Raw genomic sequence first — 23,059 nt, 5'->3', positions numbered from 1 at the left:
TCAATTCCTAAAGCAGGGTCGGAACCCAGCCTGACATCGTAGGAAGCACCTGCTCGCCTGTGGAGAACACCTGAAATAACATTCAAACTCAGGTCACACTTGCCTAGAGAGAAGGGCCACGGAGAGGGCAGTGAATGAGGTGGTGAGGAGGCACGACCCTGAGAAGTGCACCTGGCCTCTCTCACCCCATCCCAGTCTCCATCCTGCCAGAGAGGAGCTAGGCCAACAGCTGGCTGGGCTGGGCTGGGAGGGGAGAGTTTCTTTCCTCCCCTCACGTTTTAGTAGCAGACAACGATCGCTGCTTTATGCTGATTCCCACGATGACTTGAATTCCAAACCTATGATTTCTGTAACTTCAGGGGAATTCATATCTAACTGCTAATCAAGCCATAGATTTATGACTTTTGTTACTTTTCTCCAAGTGTCCCCTCTCCTTGGTTCCTGTTCAGCCTGCAGAGGCTGCTGTGGATACACTGACAGTGCAGGTGTCTCTGTTATGATGTTCCAGGTCCACATCAACAATCGGATTGCAGTCAAAACCTCCAGTATGCAAAAACACCTTCAGTGGAGTGTGCCTATAATCTACATCCGATGGTGCAAGACAGAGATGGAGTGGTCACCCTGAAGGCCTCGTAAAAACTGGAAAAAGAAGACCACCTAATATTGCTTATACTCACAAATAATCAAATAATCACAGGGCCAAGGGCCAACACCTAAAAGTAAGCAAGAGAGATATAGCAAAAAGACTAACACAGGGTTTAAGACCATTGAGGAAACACAGCCTTCTTTAATTCTTGGGTTTTTTTAACTAATGGATTGCTTTGAAGGTGATCACCAAAACATGAATTAAAATAATGCAATACTATGACTTCAGGCTCTCTGGCAGAAACAGGGAAAGGAATGAGCCGCAAGGTAGGGTCAGGATGGATGGAATGAAAATATACATTTGGAGCTATGGTGTGTTCAAAGCTATGGAGTTTTCCTTTAGAATTCACGTTGTTGTGAGCTGAGTGTTTGTGTCCCCTCAAAATTCATGTGTTTAATCCCTAACCCCCCACTGTGATGGGATGAGGTTTGGATGAAATCACAAGCGTGAGACTCTCATAGGAAGAGAAGGGGAACTCTACTCCATAATAATCCCAAAGAACCAAGTATTTTCCCCAGATGACTATATTCCCAAACATTCTTCACTGGCTTCACCGCAAGAAGGTTTTGGGAAGAAGGGCCTCAGGTGGCTGAGTTAAGAATCTCAGATTAGATGATTCCTTCCAGACACTTCCCACACTTGCTGCCCACTTTGCACTGAACCAATCAGAACAAAGGTTAGACAGAGACGGAGGAAAACATGGGGGTTCTCCTACCCTAATAACTCATGCTCTCAAAAGAAAATAACAGGTACGGGAAAGCCCAGCCGGAAATAACAGAGAACTCATAGATTTTGCCCGCCTCGTGTGGTTGACAAGAGACCTTGGATTATCACAGAAGGAACAGAAGCTAAACTCTTCCGGCCAGGGATGCGGGGAAGAGGCAGTGGTGGGACGGACAGAGGCACCCACTGGAATCGCACAAAAAGAGAAAAGGAAAATAAGAATCCCTTTCAGATAACATGGTACTTCAGCTTTGCCACATTACTGTAGCTAGGTATTCTACCCACATTACTGTAGCTAGGTAATTTTCCTCCTACTAATAAATCTAGCACCTCTGTGTATCTGTGATGTGCCAGATCCTACTTCACATGCATTAACTCATTCGATCCCTGGCACACCCACTCATCTGTGACTGCTGAGCTCCTGTGCCTGCTGGCTTGCTATGATGGCCCCGAATTGTTCACCTCTCCCTGTACTCATGCCCTTTGCCAGATGACCTTGCATCGAGGCCCCTTAAGAGACAGAGTCTGTTTTTCCACTTCTTGGATCTGGGTTCCTTCCCGTCACATAGTTAGACCAACGAAAATGTGCCAGTTCTGAGCCTAGACTCAAGAGGCCTGGTGGGTTTCCAGGCTGTTTTCACCTGCACCCCGGTCGTGACAACACACCTGGACTAGCCTGCTGGAGGATGAGACACGTGGAGCAGAGAGAACTCACTGGAGTTGCCCCTGTCAAGCCTACTCCTGGATCAGCCATTGGGCAGCCAGCCCGCAGACAGATAAGAGAGTTCAGCCAAGAGCTGCAGAACTGGCCTATCTCAAGGCTCATAAGCACTGAGAGATAGCTATAGTTCTACACCACTGGACTTTGGGATAATTCGGTGCATACAACAGCTAACTGATGCTTATTTTAACAAATTAGGAGACTGAGGCATGGAGGAGTTAATCGACTTACCAAGGTCACTCGGATAGTTAGTAGTGGAGACAGGAATTGAATCCAGGCAGCTTAGCTCAAAGCCAAAGCACTTACTTAAAATCGGACCTCCTACTTTGGTGGAGAGTAAAAGGAGATAGGGCATTGTGGCAACACGAAAGCGTGTGTGTGTGTGTGTGTGTGTGTGTGTGTGTGTATGATGGTCACTGTTTCTGAACACCTCCCTATCCTCTTGAAAAGCCTTTGTGTTAGCCATTCAAAGCCATCAGTTTTACAAGGAGACGCGAGTCTTCTGACATAGCTGATAAGTTCTAATAAATAAGACACTCAAAGGAGAGATTCACAGAAAGAGATAGCACTTTCAAATTGAATGTTCTCTTTTCTCAAAGAAAAATGTGATAGACTATAAATTTTAAATCAAGGTGATGTACAAAACTGAGTGGCCAGGGGTTACGATATCCAACCCATCAGAATTTCCTTTGGAAGAAAATATGATGTTAGACTTAGGCATATTAGTCACACATGGATAGGATAAAAGCATATCAGACGCCCCAAACACACCAAACCCTCTTAAATAATGCATTCTCAGAAAATCCGTAACTGATATCAAAAATAATTTTTTTACCTCTGCCGACGTGAAAAGGATTAATCTTGGCAACCCAGACAGCCCCTTTTCCTTAATATCGGGACAGTATTTGTATCTAGCTAAATTCATTGCATACATATTGGACACTGAACCACCTGCAAAAACAAAATTGAAATGGCATATTTATAGCATGAAAGTATAGCTCCCTAAGTGCCAACCACCGTGCAAGACACGAATGGCCGTAGCTGTTCTAGTCTAATGACAAATCTCCGGAAGAGTCTTCTGAGTGCCGCGTCCCACACATCACTCCTACACACTTCCTAACCTCCAGTTCCAGCAATCTCCAACCTCAGCAAAGACTGGCGTTTGGCTCTATTCTCTCATGCCAGAGTTTTTCCAAACTAAGAGTTTCAATCTAAGGACGAGGGCCAGTACCCAAGTCTTCATAGTTAATAATATTCTGTCACCTGATTAATAAAATGATAATACATGCTCATCTACGGTCCCAATAAAGGACCGTAGGATAAACAAAATGTGATTCAGAAATCTTCTCAAGTAAAATTGACTGAAAAACTTCTAGCCCTTCCAAATTCCCAGGAGCAGATAAATTCATTTGTTAGATATAAATCCTAAATGGTAGATATCTTATTTGTTTAAAATTTAAACAAATAATATTTGTTAATAATATTCTGTCACCTGATTAATAAAATGATAATACATGCTCATCTACGGTCCCAATAAAGGACCGTAGGATAAACAAAATGTGATTCAGAAATCTTCTCAAGTAAAATTGACTGAAAAACTTCCAGCCCTTCCAAATTCCCAGGAGCAGATAAATTCATTTGTTAGATATAAATCCTAAATGGTAGATATCTTATTTGTTTAAAATTTACGTCAGTTATTTAGCATTTATGCAAAATGTTCTCACTCCGGGAAGCGGAACACGCTAGATTCTCAACAAATAGCATTATTAATATCCAACCTTTTGGAATATGTAAATCTTCAAGGAGTTGTTCCTCACGTAATACATAAATAAATGTTTACATGTTTGCAATGGAAAGGAGACGGCAATAACTAGCTGTACTTACCTGGGTTAAATATTCCATCCCCTTCTTTCCAGCCAATAAATTCAATCATTTTCTTCAGAACCGCTTCTTCCACTAACAGAAACACTGGGGACACCTCATACGTATAACTAGATAGATATAAAAAACACTTCACTTCTATGACTAGAGTCAAACCATCCCTTTGGTGTCCCGAGAAATGCACACAGAGTTTTATTAAACCAAGTGGCTATGGACCTGTGGGTGGAGCCTCTGTAGAGTCTTGGGCCATTTATCCAATTGGAAATAGAGACATGTGCAGTCAGTGATAGCACTGGTCATGATTTGATAAATGCCAATAGCTGGCGGCCTTAGGGATATGCAAGCTACTTCAGAAGTGTTAATTTACGGGAAGGGAGAGATAAAGGCAGTGCATCTAGAGTTTTTACATTAGCTATGAGCAGTGGCCACTTTATTCTCTGGATGCTGCTTTGGATGCCGGTTAAAGAAAAACCATTGTCATGGTAACCAGGTGTTACTAGATTACAACCATGAGTACCCTAACAGTCAGCTCTAGATACTCTACATGGAAACTATGAATCTTGAGCTAGGGTTTCCTCTCTTACATTCCTGTGTTTGTGCAGATGGGAAGTACTCTGCGGGGCATCTCTTCTTAGGTGGTGGTTTTATTGCAAAGCACTCCCCAAATCCCCTGTCACTGGAGGGTTTGTTGCTCTGGGCTGAGCTGCTATTGCCACAGAAACTAAGTTAGCCCCTTGGGAACCGCGTCAGCTTCAGGGAGCCCCCTTTCCCAAGGTCACAACCTTTCCTCTTATGACTGGGCTAGCTGGAGGTGTAACGGTCACGTGGACCCAACCCCAGACCACTCTAAAGGGCCATTGTAGCTCCAGAGATCCCCATGGAGTCGGCCAAGGTTGTCACTGAGCCTGCATGACAGCTGGACTCCTGTCTCCCTCCACTCCTGCTGCCTTCCCCTCCCCTCACCCATGTTGATCCCAAAGGCATTCCTTAATACACATCCTGCTCGCTCAATTCCATCTAGAGCAGTTTCCCCGGGAACCAACCTGGGAAGGTTACCATGTCTTGTTTTGTGGTGTTTGAGTCATTTCTTTCTCCAGATAACCTGACGGAGACTGTCTATATTCTCCTTCTCTGACAATCGGGCCAGTACATTAAAGTGTATCTGAATAAATGGGTACTCTAAATATGTACGTTAAACAGACACACTTAGACTTACAGTCACAGGGTTTAATGCAAATATTTTAACATCTGGAAGGGAAAACGTTGGAAACAGGGCAAAACAAAAACACGAAATGAAACGAAACAACACAACAGAACACCACAATGTATCACCTCCCTATGTGCCAAGCACTCTCCAGACATCATGTCATCTTGCAAACAGTCCAAGTTCTATTTTCAACTATGCTAGGCAACCAGTTTACACATAGCAAAAGTGTGGGGAAAAGTATATACGTTTATGTGTACCTGAAAAATGGTGAGATAATCATCCACTTTTTTAAAAAAATTAATTTTAAGGCTGCCTTTGAAAGCCAGCCAAACTTTGAACCTGAGAACAGGCATGGAAGAAGAGAAGAGGACATCATGGGATGCTCTCAGGACCTCACATTTCGAGGGGATTGTTCAGCTTAGCAGCGATTGAACGTTTTGTAAACCTCTCAGTGTTTCAACTAAAAGAACCCAGGAAGGAAGGTAGAAAACCCAAGATCCACAAGGAAAGGTTCACAGAGTTGGGTAATTTAACTCTCTCTTCTGGCCTATCTACCACTTACTTAACTGTTCTACTCACTGTGAGCTGGTATCATCTCGCATTACGCCACAAAACCTTCTCTAACTGAAGTCACCAATGACATCCACGCTGCCAGTTCTGGGGACAATTTTGAACCTCTGTCTTGAGTCAATACTCAACAGCATATGATTCTAGACACACTCTCCTCCATGGCTTCCATGCCTTCCTGTTTGATTTTCTCCTTCCCCCCCACCCCTCTCTCTCTCCATGGTAGGCTAGCCTTCCTCCTCCTGATGGTAAAATATTAGATGTCCTCAAGGCTCAGTCCTGTGTTCTATCCTCACTCTATACTCTGTCCTGCAGACACTGCTTCTCCATCTCCTGATTTGTTTTTACTCAAAGTGTTTTCATCCTGCTCATCAAAATCATTTGTTTGGCTTTGAAAATATACCGGTGATTGGGACATAGCCACAGAAATTCAGATTTAATTGGTCTGGGTTGGGACCTGGGCCTCAATACATTTTTTTGGAAATGTCCCAGGTTGATTCTAATGAACAGAAAGAGTTGAGCTTTACTGACTTCAGGAATCCCATCCACACCTACCATTTCAATTATCATCATTCACCACAACTTCTAAACTGATCCCTTTCATAGAGATATCAGCTTGGTTGATACATACTCTTGGATATCTCAAAGTCACTGTAAACTCAATTGCTCACAACTGAAAATTAAATTCTTGCTCTTGCCTTTTTTTTACCATATCTTTGAAAACCAGTCCCCTCTTCTAATGCTTCTTGTGTCAATGAATAAAATGACAGTCAACCCAGCTACGAAAGCCAGAAACCCAGGCAACATTTTATAAACCTCCTTCTTGTCCTCATTCCCAAGTTCTGATATATTACCCAGGCCTTTCTGTTTTATCTTCTAAACACATGTTTTTCTCTCTATTCTTATCACTTCTGTCTAAGTCCAAGCTACTGTCCTCTCTCGCCTAAGATAATTCCCTCCCGATTGGTCCCCTCAATCCACTCTCCATATTTCCAGTGATCTTTTCAATAAGCAAATGGTGCCTCATGATCTAGAAACCTTTAAAGCCTTTCCTTTGTACTTAGGATAACTCATAAACATGGCCCACTGGGTCCTGCATATCTGGTTTCTATCCATTTCTCCAATCACATCCTCCATCACACTCCCCATAGCTTATTCAGCCACACCTGCAAAGATCTTTCAGTTTATAAGGTACATCACGCTGTCTCTTGCCACAGGGCCTTTGTACATGCTGCTCCTCTGTTTGAAATTCATCCTTCCTCTTTTCACCTAGTTAACTTATACTCATTCTTCAACTCTTCGTCGTCATTTCCTCAAAGACTTTCCTGAGCTCCCAACTAACAAAATTGTCCACTTATATTTATAGCATCATGCACGTCTTCTTCATATGTGAATTAAAGGTTTAGATCAATTTGTGTGGATAATTTTGATCAATTTGCATGCAGCATCTCTATCTCACTAGACTTTTTGCTTCGTGAAGGCAAAGTCAAGGTTTGTTTTTATTCAGCGCATCCCTCCAGCACTTGGCAGAGACATGACTTTTCATGCAGGAATGAATGACAAGTTGCTTTATCAATTTTCTCATCTGGTAGGTGGAGATAACCATGCCTGCATTAACCATCTCACAGTCCCACTATCAAATCAAACGGCTCTTTAAAATACTGCTAAGTATCACTCCATTATTTATGATGACACTGTACAAATGAAACCATTAAATAGAAATTCACAAAATAAAACTTCACCTACTTAAAAAACATCTCTAATGCATGCTCTGTGTAAGAGTTCAGTAAAATGGCACTTACACACTTGGGTTTAAGGCTTCTGTCATAAATCGGGCCACCAAGGAGTAGTAATCAAGTCCAGCATACAACTGGTTGAAAAATCTGGGATGGTCTGTAAATTTAAACAGAGTGTTCATCTACACAGCGATAAAAAAGACCAATACTATCTATACAGCAGTAACATAAATGAATCTTTCAGACAGGAAAAGCAGCCAGATACAAAAGAATATATACTGCATGATTCCACTTAGATGTCATTCAATATCAGACAAAGCGGATCTACGAAGACTGAGGTTAGAATTCTGGGTACCTTTGCGAAGGTTATACTGTCTAGGAAGGGGCTTGAGGGAGCCCCTGGAGTGCCAGAAATGGTCTCTATCTTGCTCTGGGTGATGGTTACTTATGCACAGATAGGTACAAATACATGAAGCTAAGCACTTCAGATATGTCTACTTTACTGAATGTAAATTATGCAACAGCTTTAAAAAGAATTCAAATTCTAATTGTGTACAAGGGAGACACATGTTGAAGACCCACCTCATAACCATTTCTACTGAACAATAATATGTTTCTAAGCAAAACTTGGGCACTACCTCGAGACCTCTGGTTTATCTGCTCCCTTTTGTCTAACAACCCAGATCCAAACCAGAACCCTGGAGAACTGGATTATTTGAACTCTTTGTCCAGGTATCAAAGCCTGCTGCCTTTGTCTTCTGAAAATGTTGATATTAACTTCCCTATCTTTAAACGCATTTCACTCGCCAACAGGGTTCACGCTGGGCTACCGGTGGGGAGTGACTTTTCATTTTTCAGATTAGACCGTTTTTCGTAGTGCAACTGGCTTATGTAGATGGAGTAAGATGTGACTCATCATGCGGCTTACATAAACTTTCTAATTCAACTTACTTCAAAGGCAGTAGCCTTTAAGACTCAACTCCAGTTCCAACTTTCTATTTTTTTCCCCCTCCTATAAAAGGTCTCATAAAGGTTCTTGGCTTTACACAGTGTGAATATTCACACCACACACCAGGCTAACTGACTTGACATTCTCAATCATAGGAAGCCCAGCATGACAAAGAACAAAGAGGCAGGAGGTCTATTTCTAAATTTGAGTATTTGGGAACCTTTTTAGTTAGTGGCTTCTCATTACAACGCTCGGCGTTTGGTTTTAGGTTTTCTTTTTTTTTTTTCCTCTTTAAACTGGGGGTTCGATAAAGAACAAAAGTCCAAGAAAATGGTTTTTTAAAAATAATATGTGGAAAACTTCCTCTAATCTGGCAGAGGAAACCAGACATTGCTACAAGTAATTTTAATAAGATTTTTTTTTAGTTCCGTGTTAATTTATGATTGATTTCCATGGTAACATTATGGAAAATATCCAGTAAACTGAAAAATCTACTGCATTAAATGTCATTCTCCACTTCTGACATGCACTATAATAATAAGATATGTATCTCTTCTTTTGAAATGCTAACTGGGTTTTTGATACATACACCAGACTTTCCCAAGGGAATATAAAGCAATTATTTTTAGCCAGGATTTTATTATGTTCTTTCCACTAAATTTAGTTCAGTGTCAGAATTCACCAAGCATAATGCCTGTATGGTCTTAAGCACTAGATTACCTTTACAGCACACGGAGAAATGCATATTTGGGAAAGTTACTTTCTTACCTTTGGAACTTGCTCACTGGGTGCATGGGATATTAACAGTTAGAATCGCACTTCTGCACAAGGCGAATACCATGCTACTGCATTTACAAAAGATCATAGTTGTTAAGTCTTCTTGTGAAGCTATCACGGCAGAAACTTACCATGTGTTCTTTTTTTTTTTTTTTTTACACCATCCTAAGGGTTTTCACGTTTTGATCCTGCTAGATTTGATGAAATAATTGGGCAAGTACCAACTGCCAAGAGTTCATCAGTATCTTCCACGTCTATTCCTGTTTATAGCAAGGACACCCTCCTTAGCATTTTTTTTTTTCTTTTTGCATATTCTGGGCCTTTCGGATTTAAAACCCCTTCACAAATTCTAATACCAAACTGACCTTTGGCAGTTTGGACCAACATAAGCAATGATTATAAACGGGGGATGGGATGGCCAAGGAACAGATGATATTTCTATATGATCACCTACACCAACGGTTTTTCCATCGATTTATCTTTGGCCTTGACAAAAAAAAAATCTGTCTTAGGGATTAAATGGCCCATCGCAAACATATCAGAACCACTCTTTTTTGATCTAGCTTTCTTATCTCATAAACACTGTCATCCCCAGCTTTACTGTGAGGTAAATATGTGCTTAAGAAAATATAAGAACTTATCAGGGGTACGGACGAAGGAAGCAAACGAAAGGTCTTACTAGTTTTGACGCTGTAGCGGATGACATCCCGGCAGAGCTCCAACAGCCTGTGGTGTGGCTCTCCTGTGTTTCTCATGTCCAAATCAAGAAGCTGCTTCAGCTGTTCAGGAGGCCGCCACTCGCAAACCTAGACATTCAGCAATGGCAGTTAACTGAGCACCCACCGGAGCCAGGTACGAACAGGACGTTACCATCATGGACCCTACCCTCCTGCAGCTCCCAGACAGGTGGGAGAGACCGAGATTTAAATGTGCCACCACAGTTCAGCGTGAAAAGGCTGTGAGAGTGGCCCAGATGTCATTGGAACAAATGAGGGGCCCCATCTTGGATTTGGAAGGTCAAAGACTTCCTGGAGGAACCGATATATAACCAAGCAAAGATTAGGCAGCGGGGTGAGGCAAGGGGCACTCTAGGTGGAAGTAATGGAAGTCATAAAGGCTAAAAGATAAGGGGCACATCTCAAGAGTGAAGTTAGTTTGGTGTGGCTAGAGCATGGAGTTTGAGGAAGGAGAGGCCAAGAAGGGAAGCTGGCACGCCACGATAACTTCCTATCTAGTCTCTCTGCTTGTACCCCTATCCTTGTCCCATACAGTCCATCAGCCTAGCAGCCAGAATCCAGAATGATCCTCTTGAATCGAAGCTATGGTCGTTCCTCTGCTGACATATCTCAGGGGTTCACTTCCTTCAAGGTAAAGCCAAAGTCCTCACAATGACTTAAAATGATCCTGTATGATCTGCTTCCCTCCTGGTTGGCTCTGCCCTGCTAACGTGCTCTTCCTTAAATAAGACCAAGAACACCCCCACCTTGGAGTCTTCCCACTGGCTGTGCCCTCTGCCTGGATGCTCATGTCCCAAATGTCCTCACGGCTAACCTCCTCTGTTCTTTCAGAGCTTTGCTCAAAGTCACTTTCTCAATGATAGCAATCCCAATTCCCTTATTTAACATCACGAGCTGCACCCTGTCCCATCTCTGTCAGCCCCCCCCCAACTTTTTCTGCTCTTCCTTTTTCTATACCACTTGCCACCTTTCAACCTACCATGTAATTCATTTATTATGTCCCACATAATGTCCACAAGAGCAGAGATGTCCATCTGTGCTCGCTGCTCCCAAGTAGCTAACACAGTGCCCACCACGTAAGAAGTGCTCCATAAAGACATGATGAACAAAAGGATTAATGAATGACTGAATGGGATAAACAAGACTCTGATCATGACAGATTTTCTCTGGCATGTCACAGAGTTCGAACTTGGCTCGAAGGCAGACGCTGAAATGTTTGGGACAGGGGAACGCTATGAACATATTTGTGTTTTGGACAATAGCTTTAGTTGCTATGTGACGATTCCAAGTGAAATTGGAAATGAGGGGTTACTGTATTAAACCAGGCAAGAGAAGGTGGTATTCTGGATGAGGTGGATACCAGTGGAATGAAGTATTTCCACAGATATTTAAAATGCAGAAGCAATAGAACCCAGAAGTCAATTACACAGTAAGGATGAGGGAGAAGAATGGGCCAAGGACAACCCTCAGGTCTGTAGCTTGCGTGCATGGGTTGAAGGTGGTGATGGTGGGGTGGGGGAGGCGGGTGGAGAATCTGGTGGGATGTGGGGTGGGGATGATGAGGTTCGAGCGTATTTAGTCTGAGGCCTCTCAGGACCTCCAAAGGGAGTGCAGCAGTTGACCTGAAGCTCTTGTGAAAGACAAGAAATGCAGTTCTGGGCATACACTATGAAAATACAATATGGATAACATGGCTCAGAGAGAACCTACCGCTAAGAAGAAAGGCACGGGATCTCACCTGGGCACCAACAACACTTAAGATACAGGCAAAGGGAGAGAAGCTCACTTGTGAGGTGGAAGACAAACCAGAGAAGCAGGGACAATCTGAGAAGAGTTTAGTGCTGCTAAAACAAAGAAAAAAAGAACGTTGTGAGGAGAAGATGGTCATCACTATCGAATCCTACTGCGAGGCCGAATTTGATAAAGATTGAGAAGTGCTCATGGGATTTATCAACAAGGAGGTGTTCTTGGCAATACCAGTTTGGCTTAGAGAGGTGGGAGTGAAGGCCAGATTGCCATGGAGTGAGGGTGTGGGAGGTGAGGAAAGAGAGGGAGGGAGGGAGTGTAGACACTCTTTAAAAAGTTAGGCTGTGGAGAGGAGGAGAGAGACAAGGGAGTAGCCAGGAAGTCAGGAGACTGGGAGGTGGGAGGTTGGGGAAAGAAGGAGGAAATGCTAAGTTGTACAAGAGGTATGAAATTAAAGTCTGATGTGAGAACCATAATAGGCAGAGTTCAATCAAAAGTGAGACCATCAAAAGGAATGACTATTGATACAAGCGTATCTCAGAGACACTGCAGGTTTGGCTCCAGACCACCTCAATAAAGTGACTATCAGAATAAAGTGAGTCCAACACACTTTTGGTTTTCCAGTGCCTATAAAAGGGATGTTTACACTGTCCTCTATATATAGCCTATTAAGTGTGCGATAGCATCATGTCTCAAAAAAATGTCCACACTGTAATTAAAAAACACTTGTTGGGGGAGGTCATTGAGAAGAGGTGACCACCCAGGTGACCCACAAGCTGGACCCGGGCACTTGGAGGCTACTCACCCCCTCCCCGTCCTTGGGATGTGGGTTCAAGTCACATTTCCGGCTCTGAGGACACAGTCTTGAGATGACGTGGTGTTGACAACAGTCGCACAGTGTATTTGGCTGAACCCAGTTGAGGCCTCTATCTATCTCTATGTATATAAACTTTGTAGATAAGGCAGGCAGGCTCAGGGATCCACCCATCTTGCTGCCGCCAAGACAAGTCTATGTAAGTTCCCTTCGCTCATTAAAACTGCCACCACCAACCTGGAGTGGCCTGTTCGTTTCTTTGGTCTCTCCCTGCCCTCTGCCAGGAGCCAGTTTCAGATTTCACCCAGGAAGCCCCTGAGGAGATTATGGAGCAACACTACTTTACTGCTAAAAGACGCAAACCATCATGGGGCACAGGGCCTTGCCTCAGCGTTGATGGCTGCTGTCTGATCGAGACGGTCGCTGCTCAAGGCTGGGGCGGCTGTGTGGCAATTTCTTAAAATAAGACAACGATAAAGTTGGCTGCATCAGCCGGCTCTTCCTTTCATGAACGGTTTCTCGGTAGCATGTGATGCTCTCAGCACCTTGCCCACGGTAGGACCTTTTTCAGAATCAAGGTCAATCCTCACAGACCCTTGCCACGTCTTTGTCAACGAAGCTAATGTCTTATTCCAAATCCTTTGTTGCCATTTTAACAGCCTTCACAGCATCTTCCCGAACAGCAGTAGATTCATCTCAAGAAACCACTTTCTCTGCCCATTCATAAGAAGCAACTCCTCATCCGTGCAAGTTGTATCATGAGATTGCAGCCATGCAGTCCCCTCTTCAGGCTCTGCTTCTAATTCTGGTTCTCTTGCTGTTTCCACATCTGCAGTTACTAACCCCATCAAAGACTTAAACCGTCCAAGCCATCCACGACGGTTGGAATCACCTTCTTTCAAACTCCTCTTAAGGTTGATATTTTGACTTCTTCCCATGTTTCACAAATGTTATTTATGGCATCTGGAATGGCAAATCCTTTCCAGAATGCTTTTTTCTTTTAAATTATTTTGCCCATATCTATCAGAAGAATCACTATCTGTGGTAGCTATAGCCTTGCAAAATATATTTCTTAAATAATATGACCTGAAAGTTGAAATCACTCCTTGATCCACAGACTGCAGAATGGGTGTTATGTTAGCAGGCATGGGACCATTCATCTTGCACATCTCTATCAGAGCTCTTGGGTGACGTTATGTGCATTATGAATGAGCAGTGATATTTTGAAAGGAGTCTCTCCTCTGAGCAGTAGGTCTCAACTTTGGGCTGAAAATATCGAGTAAACTATGTTATAAACAGAGGTGCTGTCATCCAGGCTTTGTTGTTCCATTTACGGAGCACAGGCACGGGAGATTTAGCAACGTCCTCAAGGGCCCTGGGATTTCCAGAATGGTCAGTGAGCACTGGCTTCGAGTCACCAGCTGTATTAGCCCCTAACAAGACAGTCAGCCTGCCCTTTGAAGCTTTGAAGCCGGGTCTGGCCTCTCCTCTCCAGCTTAAAAGTCCTAGGTGGCATCTTCCGATAGAAGGCTGTTTCATTTGCATTGAAAATCTGTGTTTAGTGCAGGTCTTTTGGATAACCTCCTGTAGTTTCTGTGTCAGCACTGGCTGCTTCACCCTGAACTGTTTTGTTACAGAATCGGCTTCTTCCCTTACACCTCACGAACCACTCTCTGCTAGCTTCAAACTTTTCTTCTGCAGCTCCCTCACCTCTCTCAGCCTTCCCAGAACGGAGGAGAGTTAGGGCCTTGCTCTGGATCAGCCTTTGGCTTAAGAGATAACGTTGTGGCTGGTTTGGTCTTCTACCCAGACCGCTAATGCTTTCTCCATATCAGCAGTAAGGTTGTTTTACTTTCCCATCATTCATGTGTTCACTGGAGTAGCACTTTTTAATTTTCTTCGAGAACTTTTCCTTTTGGAGCCACGATGTGGCTAACGGACACAAAGTGCCTAGCTTTTGGCCTATCTTGGCTTTCAAAATGCCTTCCTCACTAAGCCGAATCATCCCTAGCTTTTGATTTAAAAAATTTTTTTTTAACATTTTAATTTATTTTGGAGAGACACAGAGAGACAGAGCACAAGCGGCAGAGGGGCAGAGAGCAAGAGGGAGACACAGAATCGGAAGCAGGCTCCAGGCTCTGGGCTGTCAGCACAGAGCCTGACACGGGGCTCAAACCCACGAACCGTGAGATCATGACCGGAGCTGAAGTCGGACGCTTAACCGACTGAGCCACCCAGGCGCCCCTTAGCTTTTGATTTAAAGTGAGAGACATGCACCTGTTCCTTTCATGTGAGCACCCAGAGGCCATTTCAGGATTATTCAGTGGTCTTATTTCAATACTGTTGTGTCTCCAAATAGGGAGGCCCAAGGACAGGGTGGAGAAACCCGGGAACTAACTGCCAATGGGCAGAACAGTCAGAATACAAACAGTTAAATTCACTGTCATATGGGTGTGGTTTGTGGTGCCTCAACACAACTACAACAGCAACATCAGAGATCCCTGATCGTAAGAAATATAAAAAATTTTCCAATATTTTAGAATTTGTTATAATATATAACAGATGTAATAATGAAAAAGTTTGAAATAATGTGAGAATTACCAAAATGCAACACAGAGACACGAAGTGAGCAAATGCTGTTGGAAAATGGCACCAACAGACCTAGTAGATGGAGGGTTGCCACAGACCCCCCAACTTGTAGAAAACATAATATTGGCAAAGGACACTAAAGTGAAATGAGGCATCCCTGTATACACAACAACATGAATAAATCTCAGATGCATTTTGCTGAGGGAAAATTGCAAGCCTCAAAAAGCCTCTTGTGATAGAATCCCACCTATCTGACATTCTGGAAAAGGCAAAAAAAAAAAAAAAATACGGGCACAGAAAACAGGTCAGCAGCTGTCAGGGGCTAAGGCGAGGGGCAGGGTTGACTATAGATGGTCCCAGGGTTGATTGTAGAGGGGGTGATGGAACTGTTCTATATCTTGATTGTGGTGTAGTTACATGACTTATCAAACTCATATAACCACACACCGAAAGGAGCAAATGTTACTAAAAGTAAATTATCAGTTAATTTTTTAAGTTTTTTTTTTTTAACTTTTATTTATTTTGAGACAGAGATAGAGAGCGAGCAGGGGAGGGGCAGAGAGAGAGGGAGACAGAATCCCAAGCAGGCTCCACACTGTCAGCACAGAGCCTGGTGTAGGGCTCGAACCCATAAACTGTGAGATCATGATCCAAGCTGAAGTCGAGAGCCGGGTGCTTAGCTGACTGAGCCACCCAGGCGTCCCTATAACTCAATTTTTTTTTTAATGTCTGTAAGAGAAGACACTAGAAGTAATCAACTCACAAAGTGTGGGGATGTATCTGAAGGTCACCTTTCAAAGGTGCCTTGTTGGATCTCTGAGAAAGTAGACTAGACTCACGACATAAAAATTCCACCTCCTTCTCCCGAATTCAACATAGCTTTCAACCCAACTTCACACCGTACAACACTGCACGGTGACTGTACTGCAATCAACTTGTGGTTCCTTAACTGATAACTTAGGATCTTAAGTCTCCCCTTCTTATCTTATCTCCCATTAGTCCCCTACATGCGCCCTTCTTTCTGGGCAAAATTTCCCTTTTGCAATGCTCTTTCCATTCTTGGCCTTCCCGCTTTCTTCAGCACACATGGGTCAGCTTCTCTCTGCCCTTCAAAATCTTACTTGACCTTCACAACCCACATCAAAGCTCAGACTGCCCACTCCTCTGTGAAATCCCCGAAGTCAGCCCCAATCACACACATTTATCACATTCTTACTGGGACCCCCTGTTCTCTTGTCCAGTGAAAACTTACCCTTCCAATTAGACTATAAATTCTGTTCAAAGCTGAGCTTTTATCTTATTTGTCTTTATATCCCCCAGGGCCAAATATAATGGCTTACCCGTAGCTAATACTCAGTTAATATTTAATGACTGAATAGAGGCCAATTAAAAAGGAAAAAAGCTTACCAGCAAAGCAGTGTGCTCCAAAGTAAAGCCAGTCCAAAATATTTCACAAGTACAGATAAGACCAGAAAATATGCAATTATAAATATGTAAGCAAGAAATACCATCAGTGATTTTGCCTGGAATGTAGCTATTCTAAGTTCACGAGACATTTTCACCTTTATTCCTATTAGTTTTCCCAAATGCGTGTGATCAAAAATTCAGAATAAATACCATTCCACATTCAAAATCTTTTTTAAACGATATTTATTTTTGACTAATAGAATTGGAATAAGAATCCCTCCTATACATCTATTCATTGATAATTCGACTCCAATAGGAAAGATAATCAATGTGATAAAGGATAATTGAGCAATTATAAGAGACACACAGAGGAGAAGTTCAAAGCACAGACTCAAGCCAGGCTGCGTGGATTTTCGTGCCACCTCTAATACCTACTAACACGTGACCTTGGGCAGAGGACTTGACCTCCTGTGCCTCACTTTTTTCCTCATCCTTAAAAGAGAGTTAACATATAGCCCCTGCTTCTTAGTGTTTTTGTAAGGATTAAATGCACAAATTCATATGGAATAGTCCTGAGAACATCACCTGGCACACAGTAAACACTCCTAAGAGTAGATATTATTAGTAATAATTGAAGTATCAATTTGAATCTGAATTGGCGCCTGAATTTGAAACCTAGGCCCAGTAACTGGTGCCAGTCAGAAGTCAGACTTAACCAAGATTTCCAGTTGAGCTCAGACAAGCTCCTGAGAAGGACCTTTAGATAAATTTTAAAACTTTTCATACCCTTTTCCCCATTCCGCTTGTGTTTTACCAGTAACAAAAAGAATGTGCCCATGACAATGGAGAGCAGAGTATTTTTTAGGGTGTGTATAAATCAGATCATCAGGTTATTTATAATCAACACGGTTACAGCGCAGAAGCTTCATTCCTGTGTTTCATGCCCTCATGGTCAAGGTCTGAGGTCTCAGCCAGTCTTCCAAGAAAAGATGACTGCCAAAGTTAGGCGCCAACCCTCCTAGGAAAGTAGATGCTGGGGGGAAGGGGGTGGGGCTCACACTTTGTTTCCCGGGATCCCCTTGAAACAAAGGTAGGAAGGAAATAATAGCATGAGCTTCCCATTTTCCTTTACATCGAACCACCAGATTGGGAAAGAACCTATCTTTCCCATTCCTCAGATTTCTGACAGGTGTCGTTTATTTTTACCTTCTCACTGACATCCGTAGCCTTCAAAACCACCTCTTCCATGATTAGCCTACAGGCCTCTTCCACAAATTTTTCTCCTGCTTTTGCGTCTGTTGTGGGGCCGTTCAGTACAACCCCATCCACGAGAACGGCACTCTTCTTACCTGGAACCATCTCTTGTTGATGGGGGGCTCCTGCAAGCACACAAACAGATCATGTCTGAGATGGAATCTAATCAGATCACAACAAAACACAAGGGGAAAAATGGATCACTACCCCAGCTTCGAATGGTGAATCTCTTTTTTTCAATGTTTTTATTTATTTTTGAGAAAGACAGAATGTGAGTGGGGGAGGGGCAGAGAGAGAGGGAGACACAGAATCGGAAACAGGCTCCAGGCTCTGAGCTCTGAGCTGTCAGCACAGAGCCCGAAGCGGGGCTCGAACCCATGAACCGGGAGAACATGACCTGAGCCAAAGTTGGATGCTCAACCAACTGAGCCACCCAGGCGCCCCATATCTCTTTTAATACATGTGGGGCGTTGAAGCTGACCGTTTTTTATAGTTCCCAATGGCATAATAGAGTTAAGGAAAGAAAGTTCTATTTTCCATTCCTGCAGCATCTTGTTTAGCATCAGGGAGTGCGGAGGAGCTCAAGAAATGTAAATTCAACCTACTTTACTCACTCTTGCAAACACCTTTCAAACACATGTACAAAAAGATGATTGTAGACACAAGCCCATGTCTCTTTTGTGCACATACACTCTTCTGTAATTTGTTAAGGACTGCCATATATTCCTTTTGTAGGAATAAGTCATTCCTGAAGAAAAAATGATCTCTAGGTCACCTCTCTTAACTTTACATTTGAAGCTCATGCTTGGATCCTGAGAAACTTAACAGAAACCCATGGGGGAGGGGAAGGAAAAAAAAAAAAAAAGAGGTCAGAGTGGGAGAGAGCCAAACCATAAGAGACTCTTAAAAACTGAGAACAGGGGCGCCTGGGTGGCGCAGTCGGTTAAGCGTCCGACTTCAGCCAGGTCACGATCTCGCGGTCCGTGAGTTCGAGCCCCGCGTCAGGCTCTGGGCTGATGGCTCGGAGCCTGGAGCCTGTTTCCGACTCTGTGTCTCCCTCTCTCTCTGTCCCTCCCCCGTTCATGCTCTGTCTCTCTCTGTCCCAAAAATAAATAAAAAACGTTGAAAAAAAATTAAAAAAAAAACAAAAACTGAGAACAAACTGAGGGTTGATGGGTGGTGGGAGGGAGGGGAGGGTGGGTGATGGGTACTGAGGAGGGCACCTTTTGGGATGAGCACTGGGTGTTGTATGGAAACCAATTTGACAATAAATTTCATATCTTGGAAAAAAAATTAAAAAAAAATTAAAAAAAAGAAAGTCTAAAAAAATAAATAAATAAATAAAATAAATGACCCTCTATATTAAAGACACTGCTTTTGTCCCTGAGGGCCCCTCCTTACATATACTCAGCCACTTTTTTATGGAAGAAGAAGAAAAGAAAAGTGAGACGCATGATGGTTGGTGTAAACCCACATTTGATACCCTTAAATTTTTCAAACTTTCAGTTTGGGCACAGGCAGAAGGATGGAACAGAACATTTTCAGGAAGGTACAACTGCCAGTCAGTGACTAAAGGTTAAAAGTCAACATGGAAATCTATATCTGAGAATAAAGGTTACTGCCTACCCAAAATAGCCCTCCACAAAAATAATTCTGGCAACTTCATCCAAATATTCCACCAATATCTGCCACAAGCTCTGATTCAATTTTATTCTTTCTCTAATCAGTGTCTCTCTTTCCTCCTGTAATGTACACTGTGGAAATTTCCAGAAACAAGTTTTAAAACTATTTTTCAGCACCACACCCAGAACAGTGCCTTGCTTGTACTTTGTAAGTCTACCTTAAACATGCCAGTGGCCCATAAGCGTTTCCAATATTTTTATGCTTACTAAAGCATAAAAAGCATAACAGTATTAACATTTATTATGCCTTAAAGTCCGTCTTGTCCTCAAAGTAGTTCATTTTGGTAAAATTCTGTGGCTTTACTTCTGTTACTGGCAAACCCAATTGGTGTCCATGGAGGCAGATAAAAATGGCACAGGCAGATTCCCCAATTTGGGAAAGCCGGGTTCTGCAGCAAAGGATCAATCTTTTAACCTCACGCTGAAGGGTAAACCATCCAGAGCTCCAAGGATGGATTTCAGTTCCACCCTTCACTTTGACTTATCTTTCACTTGGAAGGGTGCATTCAACATGGCTCAGGGCCAAGTGTGGAAGCCCAGGGTTTGAGCTTTCAGATGGGAAGCCTGTAACACCTAAAGGCACTTTCCTCCCTCCCAATTTTAGGTTCTAAAGATAAACTGGAAAAGAGGGCGATGATTCAGGGAACCCTGGTTATGTCACTCGGCAGGGCTATTATTAGGCAGAGAGAAAAAGTTAGTTTTTTTTAACCTCATTAGTAGGATTTCAGGTTTTTATCGTTCAGGGAATAGCAGTCACTCTGTAGCCCTCTCAGAATCAATCTCTCTCTCTCTCTCTCTCTCTCTCTCTCTCTCCCCTCTCTCTCTCTGTTTCTCTCTCTCTCACACACACACAAAATGTCAAACACCCACTTGCAACCAGAAAAGCAGTGAAATTGAAACTAAAGTCATCTCTGTCTCCACAGCAAAGAAATCCCCATATTTCATGCAATTATCTGTGAGAAAATCTATAAAAACTATAAAGAACTGGAGACAGATTATGCTTCTTTTCTTGATATATACATTCTAATTCTATTGCCAGATGTGACAATGTGCCTCTTCTTCCCCATGCTTTTTCCCAGGTTGTGTAAGTAAGTCAAACTGTGATCTTCTGGGATAGGTACCCAGGATTTCCAATCTAACTGCTAGTGTGTATAGTGGTTAATAATGAAGTCTTTCAATGGGAAGAATCTTCCATGAAGAATAAATCCAAAATATGACTGTTTTTCATCACCCCTTCCCCTACCACCTTAGTCCAGACCACCATCAAAAGCTTGGATTAGTGCAGTAGCCTCCCAGCTAACCCTTGGCTCTCACCTTTGTCCTGCATGTCGTATGGACTATGCTTAACATAGTAGCTCTTATGTTCCCCTTGAATCAATATGTCAGATCAAGGCTGACTTAAACCATCCAATGGCTCTGTATCTCATCAACCAAAAAGTCAAAGTCCTTATAATGAGCTCTAAGGCCCTAAATGATCTCCTGTCCCCATCATCTCCTGGACTTCAAACCTCATCTATTACTACTGTCCTCCAAGCTCCCCAAGTTCCATCCACCTTGGCCTCTTCACTATTCTTCACTCTTTTCTTAAACATGAGCTTCTCAAAGAGGCCTTCTTGACGACCTGATTTCAAACTGTAGCCACTTCTCACCTCCATCTTCGTTCTTTGCTTTATTTGACTCAAAATTAGTGACCATGATGTGACATATAATATAAACTTATTTACTTATTTGTCTAAGTATCTGTCTCTCCAATAGAGGTTTGGCTGTATAAGCTTCTGTCTGTTGGTTTCACTTGTGTTTCTGTAGCACCTCGAAAGTACCTGGCAATTTATAGGAGTCTGATAAGCCTTTGTTGGCTATTACATAGAAGAAGCTCTCCTTGACCCTTCAACCAACCAATGATAATGTCCCCTTCTCTGAGATGCCATTGTAAGTTACCTGACTAACTGAGCGGGAGACAACTTTGGCTGGGGATGGGGTAGATACAGAATACAATTCCTACAATCCGTGGCCTACAGGAGACACGGGTGGAACAGGAAGAAGAACAGGGAACAGGTTCAACAGGAAAACTGAGCTGTAGCCCCTGGACTGTGAAAGGAAACTGCACACGGAGGTTCTCACTTTCCTCTCCTCTCCATGCTTTTTGCTGCAGCCCCTCTCTTTCTATGCTCTCTCCTTCCTTTTCTTGTAGGAATTTGACTTCTGAAAGTCAGTCCATCCAGCCTCACCCTAGGAACCACACTTCCAAATGTGAAAGGCAGTTGACCCCTTCAACTCTGACTTGTGAATGTCCACCGGCTCTCCAATCCCATGCCTCCCAAAGCTCTGTATGAGATCAGTGTTTGCTTTGTTCAAAGAGATGCGCAGATTTCCTTGGCGAGCAAACAATACATTCAACTTCAAATATTGTTTCAGTTATTGAGCAGTGGCCTCTTCCTTTGATGCAGGATTAAGTAAATTAACACAGACGAAGACTTAAAACAGTGCCTGCTAGGTAGTGGGCACGCAAAAAAAAAAAAAAAAAAAAAGTCATTAATATTAGCTGGCTCAATAAATTTTAGCTAACAGTAACAGGCAACCAATAATACTTATTAAATACATAAGTGCACGGAGGAGAAGTGAAACTCCATGTGACAGTAAGCTACAATAGTAGAAAGGGAAAATCTCCTCAGCGTGGTCAAATGACAAGGTAATGAACTCTAGACCAAGGGACCACAGTGGAAGAGTAGAAAGAGGGGCCACAGAGTGGGGGGTTGCCCCGTAAACACAGCAGTACTTCCTGCCAGAATGTTCAGGACACAAGATGGCGGTCATGCAGTTCAGCCCCCACTGAGCGGGCAGCTCTCCACACCTCCTTCCTTGTCACTCTCCAGCTTGCACTGTGGTTTCTGTGCAGCGGTTTGATTTCTTGCACCAGACTGTAAAATCCTACAGGAAAAGGATGCGTGTCTCATTTTCCTGGTCACGTCAGAAACCCGTTCAGCAGCTAGCACGGGTAGGCACTCAGTAACTCTGAGGACCGCCTGGCTAACGGCAGAGACGTCTGGGAAGTCATCTTACGCAATCCCTTCATACAATCCAAAGATCCCCTGCACAACCCAGTGGCCACGATGTCAGGTTAGCTGAGTTCTAGTCTCACTTGATCTCTCCCAAGCTCCCCGATCCTGGGAGAGTACAACCTCTTTGTGTCTCAGTTTCCTTATCCACAAAATAGGACACAAAGGAAAGTGCTGGGCTGGCTACCAGAAAAGCTGAGTAAGATTCAGATGCCTAAATTGCTACTCAAACGATTTTGTTCTAGGCTGCGTTCAAAATCTGGAATTCAGCAAGCATTCTAACTTATACTAACGCTGCTGAAACACACTAATGTCCAGCTGGACTTACGATTCACTGTTCTGGTGACCGCTAAGGTCCTCCCAAAATCTAACAGCTTTAGTTGTCTAGGCTCTCTCTAATACTTAGGCATTCATTTCAACAAGCATGTAGCCATCACCTGCCACACAGGCCACCACACAGGCCCCAGTTTAGGGGCCAAACACGCGAAGTGGATCATTTCTTCAAGGACCTCCAAGTCTCACGGGGAGATTAGGTCCTCAAAATTTACAGCCACACGAGACATGTCT

At 43.1% G+C, this 23,059-nt stretch overlaps 1 protein-coding gene across 1 annotated transcript in view; it reads right to left on the bottom strand.

The window, feature by feature from the left end:
• The window catches only part of GADL1 (glutamate decarboxylase like 1), a 170,211-nt gene that overhangs the window by 120,988 nt on the left and 26,164 nt on the right, over window positions 1–23,059 (bottom strand). The window contains exons 2-6 of the mRNA XM_058729645.1: window positions 17,707–17,879; window positions 9,887–10,013; window positions 7,548–7,638; window positions 3,975–4,081; window positions 2,926–3,041 (exon numbers count right to left, since the gene is read on the bottom strand). Of these exons, the coding sequence (XP_058585628.1) occupies window positions 2,926–3,041; window positions 3,975–4,081; window positions 7,548–7,638; window positions 9,887–10,013; window positions 17,707–17,879 (614 nt within the window). The remainder of the gene's footprint in view (window positions 1–2,925; window positions 3,042–3,974; window positions 4,082–7,547; window positions 7,639–9,886; window positions 10,014–17,706; window positions 17,880–23,059) is intronic.

This window comes from Neofelis nebulosa, chromosome 5 (assembly GCF_028018385.1).
Source record: "Neofelis nebulosa isolate mNeoNeb1 chromosome 5, mNeoNeb1.pri, whole genome shotgun sequence".
NCBI lineage: Eukaryota > Metazoa > Chordata > Mammalia > Carnivora > Felidae > Neofelis > Neofelis nebulosa.
The sequence above is the reverse complement of the archived record's forward strand: the minus strand, read 5'-3'. Positions and strand labels throughout refer to the sequence as shown.